The sequence below is a fragment of the Tachyglossus aculeatus genome, chromosome Y4 (assembly GCF_015852505.1).
Source record: "Tachyglossus aculeatus isolate mTacAcu1 chromosome Y4, mTacAcu1.pri, whole genome shotgun sequence".
NCBI classification, from domain to species: Eukaryota; Metazoa; Chordata; class Mammalia; order Monotremata; family Tachyglossidae; genus Tachyglossus; species Tachyglossus aculeatus.
Genome location: NC_052096.1, coordinates 2481568 through 2492010, shown reverse-complemented (window position 1 = coordinate 2492010; position 10443 = coordinate 2481568). Strand labels below are relative to the sequence as shown.

General features: G+C 49.9%; 1 protein-coding gene across 1 annotated transcript; it reads left to right on the top strand.

The window, feature by feature from the left end:
- Window positions 1–1010: 1010 nt before the first annotated feature.
- On the top strand, window positions 1011–9943 carry MED11 (mediator complex subunit 11). The gene is made up of 3 exons (XM_038768772.1): window positions 1011–1152; window positions 3811–3941; window positions 9344–9943. The coding sequence occupies exons 1-3, from the start codon at window positions 1068–1070 to the stop codon at window positions 9479–9481; spliced, it is 354 nt and encodes a 117-aa protein (XP_038624700.1). The 5' UTR covers window positions 1011–1067; the 3' UTR covers window positions 9482–9943.
- The last annotated feature ends 500 nt before the right edge of the window (window positions 9944–10443 follow it).

Genomic DNA, 10443 nt, shown 5'->3' with positions numbered 1-10443 from the left:
TGTGTGACTTTGGGCAAGTCACTTCACTTCTCTGGGCCTCAGTTCCCTCATCTGTAAAACGGGGATGAAGACTGTGAGCCCCATGTGGGACAACCTGGTCACCTTGTAGCCTCCCCAGCCATTAGAACAGTGCTTTGCACATAGTAAGCGCTTAATAAATGCCTTTATTATTATTATTATTCTATGCTGCTTGGTAAAGTAAGCATTTAAGCATTAAGCATTTGGCAGAGAAGCAGCGTGGCTCATTGGAAAGAGCCCGGGCTTTGGAGTCAGAGGTCATGGGTTCAAATCTTGGCTCTGCCACTTAGCTGTGTGACTTTGGGCAAGTCACTTCGCTTCTCTTGTCCTCAGTTCCCTCATCTGTAAAACGGGGATGAAGACTGTGAGCCCCATGTGGGACAACCTGATCACGTTGTAGCCTCCCCAGCCATTAGAACAGTGCTTTGCACATAGTAAGCGCTTAATAAATGCCTTTATTATTATTATTATTCTACGCTGCTTGGTACAGTAAGCATTTAAATACTCTATTTTTAAAAAGAGGGCTTCCTCCATCCCTAGGGGATGGAGGGGACCGTCGCCAACGAGGACACAGGTCTCCCTAGTCCGCGTTTGAGGGAGGGACAGGCCGAACTTCGCCTCCACCTCAGAGTAATTTGGGAGGCCTCGAGCCAAGGGGTAGAGTGGAGCGCGCGCGCGGAGCCCGTCGGGAGTTGTAGTTCGGGGGGGCGCGGAGCCCGTCGGGAGTTGTAGTTCGGAGGGCGCGGAGCCTGACGGGAGTTGTAGTTCAGGCGGGCGCGGAGCCTGTCGGGAGTTGTAGTTCAGGTGGGCGCGGAGCCCATCGGGAGTTGTAGTTTTGGGGGCCGCGCGGTGCCTGCTGGGGAGTCGACCCAATTCTGCGCCTGCGCGTTGGGCAGGGGCTGGTGGTTTCTCCGCGCAAGCGCCGCTGTCGGGCCGCTGGCGAGGTCGGAGGCCGGGCGTCGGTCATTCATTCATTCATTCATTCATTCATTCATTCATTGAGTAGTACTTATTGAGCGCTTGCAGAGCACTGTACTAAGGGTCGCGACATGGCGACTTACAGCCTCGCGAACGAGCGGCTGCGGGCCCTGGAGGACATCGAGCGGGAGATCGGCGCCATCCTGCAAAGCGCGGGTAAGGCCGCCCGACCCGCTAACGACTCGCACAGCTCCGTCCCCTGCAGCCATAAAATAAATCAGTGATGGCATTTGTTAATCAATCAATCAATCAATCAATCAATCGTATTTATTGAGCGCTTACTGCGTGCGGAGCACTGGACTGAGCGCTTGGGAAGTCCAAGTTGGCAACATAGAGAGACAGTCCCTACCCAACAGTGGGCTCACAATCAATCAATCAATCGTATTTATTGAGCGCTTACTATGTGCAGAGCACTGTACCAAGCGCTTGGGAAGTCCAAGTTGGCAACATATAGAGACAGTCCCTACCCAACAGTGGGCTCACAGGCTAAAAGGGGGAGACAGAGAACAAAACCAAACAGACTAACAAAATAAAATAAATACGATAGACATGTACTAGTAAAATAGAGTAATAGATATGTACAAACATGTATATAGGTGCTGGGGGGAAGAGAAGGAGGTAAGATGGGGGGGATGGAGAGGGGGACGAGGGGGAGAGGAAGGAAGGGGCTCAGTCAGGGAAGGCCTCCTGGAGGAGGGGAGCTCTCAGTAGGGCCTTGAAGGGAGGAAGAGAGCGAGCTTGGCGGATGGGCAGAGGGAGGGCTTGTTAAGCGCTTACTCTGTGCAAAGCACTGTTCTGGGCTAGCTCTCTTCCTCCCTTCAAGGCCCTACTGAGAGCTCACCTCCTTCAGGAGGCCTTCCCAATCAATCAATCAATCGTATTTATTGAGCGCTTACTGTGTGCAGAGCGCTGTACTAAGCGCTTGGGAAGGACAAGTTGGCAACATATAGAGACAGTCCCTACCCAACAGTGGGCTCACAGTCTAAAAGACTGAGCCCCCTCCTTCCTCCCCCCCTCCTCCCCCTTTCCATCCCCCCCATCTTACCTCGTTCCCTTCCCCACAGCACCTGTATATATGTATATATGTTTGTACATATTTATTACTCTATTTATATTTATTTTACGTGTACATATCTATTCTATTTATTTTATTTTGTTAGTATGTTTGGTTTTGTTCTCCGTCTCCCCCTTTTAGACTGTGAGCCCACTGTTGGGTAGGGACTGTCTCTATATTTTGCCAACTTGTACTTCCCAAGCACAAGTACAGTGCTCTGCACACAGTAAGCGTTCAATAAATACGATTGATTGATTGATTGATTCCCAGACTGAGCCCCCTGTTTCCTCTCCCCCTCCTCCCCCTCTCCACCCCCCCCGCCTTACCTCCTTCTCTTCCCCACAGCACCTGTATATATGTATATATGTTTGTACGGATTTATTACTCTATTTATTTTACTTGTACATATCTATTCTATTTATTTTATTTTGTTAATATGTTTGGTTTTGTTCTGTGTTTCCCCCTTCTAGACTGTGAGCCCACTGTTGGGTAGGGACCGTCTCTGTATGTTGCCAACTTGTACTTCCCAAGCGCTTAGTACAGTGCTCAGCACACAGTAAGCGCTCAATAAATACGATTGATTGATTGATTGAGCGCCGGGGAGGATACAGGGTGATCAGGTTGTCCCACGTGGGGCTCACAGTCTTCATCCTCAGTTTACAGATGAGGCCCAGAGGACTTGCCCGAAGTCACACAGTGGACAAGTGGCGGAGCTGGGCCCTTCAGGCCCTGCCCCCACCTAATCTAGTTCATTTACTAATAATAATTATTATTATGATAATGATGATGGTATTTGTTAAGTGCTTACTATGTGCCAAGCACTGTTCTAAGCTCTGGGGGAGATACAAGGTCATCAGCTTGTCCCACATGGGGCTCACAGTCTTAATCCCCATTCGACAATCAATCAATCAATCGTAGTTATTGAGCGCTTACTGTGTGCAGAGCACTGTACTAAGCGCTTGGGAAGTACAAGTTGGCAACATATAGAAACAGTCCCTACCCAACAGTGGGCTCACAGTCACTGAGGCACAGAGAAGTTAAGTGACTTGCCCGAAGTCACACAGCCGACAAGTGGCGGAGCCGGGATTATTCATTCATTCAATCATATTTATTGAGCGCTTACTGTGTGCAGAGCACTGTACTAAGCGTTTAGCACTGTACTAAGCGATTATAACCCACGACCCCTTGACTCCCAAGCCCATGCTCTTTCCACTGAGCCATGCTGCCTTTAGAGAAGCACCATGGCTCAGTGGAAAGATCACGGGCTTGGGAGTCAGAGGTCATGGGTTCTAATCCAGGCTTAGTATTACATAGTAAGCGCTTAACAAATGCCATTGTTATTATTATTAATAAGTACGATTGATTGAATGAATAGCCCAGTTCCTTTAGGCCCCATCCCCAACTAAGACAGTCCCGCCCCCATCTAACCCAATTCCTTTAGGCCCCTCCCCAGTGATCCTCAGTGATCCCCGGTGATCCCAGTGTCTCCCCCTTTTAGACTGTGAGCCCACTGTTGGCTAGGGACTGTCTCTATATGTTGCCAATTTGTACTTCCCAAGCGCTTAGTACAGTGCTCTGCACATGGTAAGCGCTCAATAAATACGATTGATGATGATGATGATGATTCTCGGTTTGAGCCCCTCCTGCACCTGCCCTCCTCCATCAGACCCCACGTCTGTCCCCCCCGCCTGTCCCCTCGCCCCTCCATATGACTTGGGAAGGGGGTCCCGATGGTCTGTGTCTTCCATCCGCCCCCACAGGGAACGTGATCCTGGAGCTGTCCAAGGAGAAAGCCAACGAGCGGTTCCTGGACCGGCAGGCAGCGGCCTTCACCTCCTCCGTGCAGCGCGTGGAGGCCGAGCTCTCGGGCCAGATCCGCTACCTCACCCAGGTCAGCGCAAGGGACCCCGGGGCGGGGGGTTGCTTGGGCTGGGAGGGAGGAATGGAGCTGGGAAGAGGAGGAGACAAGGGAGCGATAATAACTGTATCTGTTGATCAATTCATTCATTCAACAGTATTTACTGAGTGCTTATTAAGCGCTGTACTAAAGGACTTGGGAGAGTACAATATAGCAACACGCAGACACATTCCCTGCCCATAATGAGCTTACAGTCTGGAGGGGGAGACAGATATTAATATGTGTAAATAAATAAATTACAGATACACATGTGCCGTGGGATTGGGTGGGAGGATGAATGAAGCAGTGATACTGCGCTCCTGCGTGTAGAGCACTGTACTAAATGCGTGGGAGTGTACAGTACAACAGAATTGGTAGACTCAATCCCCGCTCATAAGGAGCCTACAGTCTCGAGCGGGATGCAGACTTTAAAATGCATTTCAGAGAGAGGAAGTGGGAGAGCAGAGGGATGTGTACGTAAGTGCTGTGGGGCTGAGGGTGGGGGGAATATCAAGTGGATAGATCCACTTCAATCAATCAATTAATCAGTCGTATTTATTGAGCTCAATAAATACGACAATAAATACGCTCAATAAATACGATTGATTGATTGATTGATTGAGCGCTTACTGTGTGCAGAGCACTGTACTAAGCGCTTGGGAAGTACAAGTTGGCAACATATAGAGACAGTCCCTACCCAACAGTGGGTTCACAGTCTAAAAGGGGAAGACAGAGAACAAAACCAAACATACTAACAAAATAAAATAAATAGAATAGATATGTACAAGTAAAATAAAGGGGTTAGATCCAAGTGCATTGGAGACACAGAGGGAAGGGATATGAGGGCTTAGTCAAGGAAGGTTTCTTGGAGGAAATGTGATTTTAGGAGGGTTTTGAGGGTGGGGAGAGAGGTGGTCTGATGGATATGAAGGGGGAGGGAATTCAAGGTCAAAGGAAGGACATGGGCCAAGGGTTGGCAACGAGAAAGGCAAGATTGAGATAGAGAAGGTTGGGTTTAGAGGAGTGAAGCGTGCCGGCCAGGTTGTAGTAAGAGAGCAGAGAGGTGAGGTAGGTGGGGGCAAGCTGACTGAGAGCTTTAAAGCTGATGGTAAGGAGTTTCTGTTTGTAGTTTGGGGAAGCAGCATGGCTCAGTGGAAAGGGCACAGGCTTTGGAGTCAGAGGTCAGGGTTTCAAATCCCAGCTCCACCAATTGTCAGCTGTGTGACTTTGGGCAAGCCACTTAACTTCTCTGTGCCTCAGTTACCTCATCTGTAAAATGGGGATGAAGACTGTGAGCCCCCCGTGGGACAACCTGATCACCTTGTAACCTCCCCAGCGCTTAGAACAGTGCTTTGCACATAGTAAGTGCTCAATAAATGCCATTATTATTATTAGTGGAGGTGGACAGGCAACCCCTGGAGTTTTTGAGGAGTAGCACTAAATGTTTTTTTTGAAAGGTGATCTGGCAGCAGAGTGGAGTGTGGACTGGGGAGGGGAGAGACAGCAAGCAGGGAGGTCAGTGAGGAGGCTGATGCAGTCATCAAGGCAGAATAGAATACGTGCATGGATAAGGGTAGTAGCGGTTTGGATGGAGAGGAAACGGTGGATTTTAGCAATGTCGTGAAGGTAAAACCGATAGGATTTGGTGTGTGATTGAATAGGAGGGTGGAATGAAAGAGACGAGTCGAGTATAACGCCAGGGTTATGGGCTTGTGAGACAGAGAGGATGGTGGTGCCGTCTGCAGCGATGGGAAAATCAAGGGAAGGACAGGGTTTGGGTGGGAAGATGAGTTCTATTTTGAACATGTCAAGTTTGAGGTGACAGCGGGACATCCAAGTAGAGACATCCTGAAGGCTGGAAAAAATGGGAGACTGCAGAGAAGGAGAGAAGGCAGAATTGGAGAAGTAGTTTTGGGAATTATCCACCTAGAGATGGTAGTTGAAGTGTGGGAGCGAATGAGTTCTGCAAGAGAGTGGGAGTAGGTGGAGAATAGAAGGGGACTCAGAACTGAACCCTGAGGCAACCCCACAATTAGAGGGCGGGAGGCAGAGGAGGAGCCCGCGAAATAATAATAATAATGATGACATTTATTAAGTGCTCACTGTGTGCAAAATACTGTTCTAAGCGCTAGGGAGGTTACAAGGTGAGCAGGTTGTCTCACAGTCTTAATCCCCATTTTACAGATGAGGTAACTGAGGCCCAGAGAAGTTAAGTGACTTGCCCAAAGTCACACAGCTGACAATTGGCGGAGCCGGGATTTGAACCCATAACCTCTGACTCCAAAGCCCGGGCTCCTTCCACTGAGCCACGCTGCTTCTCTCAGAGAGAGATTGAGAATGACCGGCCAAAGAGATAGGAGGAGAACTAGGAGAGGAGTGACCGTAAGCCGAGGTTGGATAACGTTTCCAGGAGTAGGGGGTGGGCGACAATGTCAAAGGCAGCTCAGAGGATGAGGAGGATGGAGTAGAGGCTGTTGGATTGGGCAAGAAGGCGATTATTGGTTACCTTTGTGAGGGCAGTTTTGGTGGAAAGAAGGGGACGGAAACCAGGTTGGAGAAGGTCAAGGAGAGAATTGGAGGGCAGGAAGTAGACACAGGGTATGTAAACAATTGCTCAAGAAATTTGGAGAGGAATGATAGGAGGTATATTGGGAAATAACTGAGGGAACTGTGGGGTCAAGGGAGTTTGGTTTTTTTTTAGGATAGGGAGGCATGAGCATTTTTGAAAGCAGTGGGGACGAAGGCATTGAAGAGCAAATAGTTGAAGATGGCAGAAAAGCAGCGTGGCCTTGTGGATAGAGCACAAGCTTGGGAGTCAGAAAGACCTGGGTTCTAATCCCGGCTCCGGTGCTCGTCTGCTTGTGACCTTGTGCAAGTCACTTTGCTTCTCTGGGCCTCAGTTCCCTCACCTGTAAAATGGGGATTAAGATTATGAGCCCCACGTGGGACAAGGACTATGTCCAGTCTGATTAGCTTGTATCTATCCTAGTACTTATGAGCACATAGTAAGCGCTCAATAAATACGATTGATTGATTGATTACTTAGAACGGTACCTGGCATATAGTATAGTATAGAGAAGCAGCGTGTCTCAGTGGAAAGAGCACAGGCTTGGGAGTCAGAGGTTATGGTTTTTAATCCCGGTTCTGCCACTTGTCAGCTGTGTGACTTTGGGCAAGTCATTTAACTTCTCTGTGCCTCAGTTACCTCATCTGTAAAAAATGGGGATTGTCTGTGAGCCCCACGTGGGACAACCTGATCACCTTGTATCCTCCCCAGTGCTTAGAACAGTGCTTTGCACATAGTAAGCGCTTAACAAATGCCATCATTATTATTATTATTATATAGTAAGCACTTAGCAAATACCATAAAAAAGTCAGGGAGAGAAGAAAGGAAGGGACAAGTGTTTTGATAAGGCGTGAGGTCAGAAGTGGAGGCGGAGGGAGCAGATTTTGAAAGGAGATGGGAGATCTCCTCTTGAGATCTTATTGTTATATTGTACTCTCCCAAGTGCTTAGTACAGTGCTCTGCACATGGTAAGCATTCAGTAAATACGATTGACTGACTGAGATACATCTGGGAAGGATGGGAGACTCGAAGAGGGAGCAGGATGAAGGAGGGACTGGAGAGGAGCAGGGGAGATTTTAGGGAACCCACACCTCATAGTTTCACTTTTCTCGACGTGGTATATGGCCAGATCATTAGGAGTGAGAGATGGGGGGAAAAGAGGGGACATGGGGTTTGAGGAGGGAGTTAAATGTCTGAAATTGCTGTCACAGGCATTTGACAAGGGAGTCAATAAGGACGGAGATATATTGTTGTCGGGTGGAGGAGGGGGGAGAGTTAAAGCAGGCGAGGATGAGTTTGAGATGGATAAGACTGGCCAAATACCTGGATTTTGGCTAGCTCATGCACAGGAGAGAAGGAAGTATATTGTAGAGGTGATCCAGGGCCACGGGTTAATGGTACGAGGCCTATGGAGGGGCAGGGGAATGAGAGAGTTGAGTTGAGTGGAGAGGGCCCTGTTAAGAGCGTCAATTTGTGCGTCAAGCGAAGGTAGGCTGAGCGTGGAGACTGGATGAGGTATGGTAACTTTGGAAAATGGGGGTGGGAGGCCAGTCGATAGGAGGACTAGGATTGATTTGTGGGGAGGGGGGTGTTTGGGAGAGAAGGCAGGTGAGGAGGTTGTGGTCGGATAGGGGGGATTTCAGAGTTGGTGAGGGTAGAGATTGTGCAGTGGCCAGAGATGATGTCACCCACAGAGGTCCATGCACTCACCTGGGTAGGTGGGTTTGGGATACAGCCGAGAAGAGGAGCATTAAAGTTCAGACCAGTCACTTGTTTAAACAATCACGATTTATTAGACCGACAAAATGCAGAATAAATGACATCCGTAAACAAGCACGCTGAGGCTCGCTCTCCCTCTATTATAATCTATTTGTGGAATACCACACTCTTCAGAGCACTACCCGATTTTGTGGGGCTCCAAAAACAAGCTTGCTTGATAATGATAATTATGGTACCTGTTAAGCGCTTACTATTTGCCGAGCACTGTTCTAAGCGCTGGGGGTAGGTATGAGGTAGTCAGTTGGGCACAGTCCCTGTCCCACCTAGGGCTCACACTCTTAATCATCATTTTACAGACGAGGTAACTGAGACCCAGAGAAATGAAGCGACTTGCCCAAGGACACACAGCAGACATGCGGCGGAGCCGGGATTAAACCCATGACCTTCTGATTCCCAGGCCCGGGCTCTATCCACTAAGCCCTGCCGCTTTTCCAAAACACTCGTCGTCTGCAGGATTTGAACCTGCTAGGGGAAATCCCATCGGATTTCTCTCTGCCTAACCTCTCTTCTTAACCTCTCTGCCATGACTATACAACATGCTGCTCCGCTATCATAATTTATTTGCAAAAAACTGCGCTCTTCAAATCACTACCCGACTTGGGAATCCACAAACAAGCGCACTAAGGCCCACTCGCCCCCTCTCATTCTCTAGAAGCAGCGTGGCATCAGGTTGGGAGTCAGAAGGTCATGGGTTCTGATCCCGACTCTGCCACTTGTCTCCTGTATGACCTTGGGCAAGTCACTTCACTTCTCTGTACCTCAGTTATCTGTAAAAGGGGGTTTGAGACTGTGAGCCCAACGGGGGATGGGGACTGTGTCCAACCTGATTTGCTTGTATCCACCCCAGCACTTAGTACAGTGGCTGGCACATAGTAAGCACTTAGCAAATACCATGGTTGTTGTTATGATCATCACTGGGATGGACGGTGTAATGGCAGGAGCCGGGCATGAGGAGTTTGGGGCCAAAGGTGGGGAGACGGGCCGGGCAAAGTGGTGGAGCGGCGAGGAGGGCAAGGGCAGAATGCCACTTCCCTCCTCTTCCCCATTGCAGGTGGCCACGGGGCAACCCCACGAGGGCTCCAGCTACTCGGCCCGGAAAGACTGCCAGATGGCACTGAAGCGGGTGGACTACGCCCGGCTCAAGGTGGGCGAGTTGGCCTGCACCTGCGAGCAGATGCTGGAGACGTAGCGAGCTGGGAGGGACCCCCGGGGCCCGCCCACCCCACGGGCAGAGCCAGCTCCACGGACCGCTGGGAGTGGGCCGGCGGCTCCCTCGGACTGGACGCCGGAGGCCCCGTCCCAGTTGGACAGAGGTGAGGCTTGGAGAAGTGGGGCCAACCTGATGCCCCTTCCTTCTTGGACCGAGCCTGGGAAGTGGAAGCTGGGGATTGGGTGGGTCACTTCTCCCCAGTACGGACCAGAGGCTGGAGAGCGTCTGGCCCAAAGCACCACCGAGCCTGACCCCTGTCCTGGGCACCCCGGGGCGGCCCGCTGACTGGTAATAAAATAGGTGTAGCCAGGTTTTCGTTCGCCCCGTGTGAAAGGAGGGGCTGTGGCAACTGTGGCAGGAGGCAGACATTGCTAGTGGGAAGCAATGCATTGCTCTTAATCCCCATTCTGTAAAATGGGGATTAAGACTTTGAGCCCCATGTGGGACACTTTGATCACCGTGTATCCCCCCCAGCGCTTAGAACAGTGCTCTGCACATAGTAAGCACTTAACAAATGCCATCCAAAAAAAAAAAAAAAGGAACCAGACCAGCCAACAGAAACAGCTGTGTGAACGAACCATTCCCTCATTGAATCCATCGATGGTACTTATTGAGCACTTACTGTGGGCAGGGCACTGGACTGAGCGCTTAAGAAAGTCCAGTAGAACAGAGTTGGTAGGTACATTCCCCGCCCACAATGAGCTTACATCATCAATCGTATTTATTGAGCGCTTACTATGTGCAGAGCACTGTACTAAGCGCTTGGGAAGTACAAATTGGCAACATATAGAGACAGTCCCTACCCAACAGTGGGCTCACAGTCTAAAAGGGGCTCACAGGGAGGTGTTTTGTCTGTGGATCACTTTACTGGACCTCGGTGTCTTCATCTGTAAAATGGGAGTTCAGTCTCCCACCTTCTTAGATTGTGAACCCCATGTGGG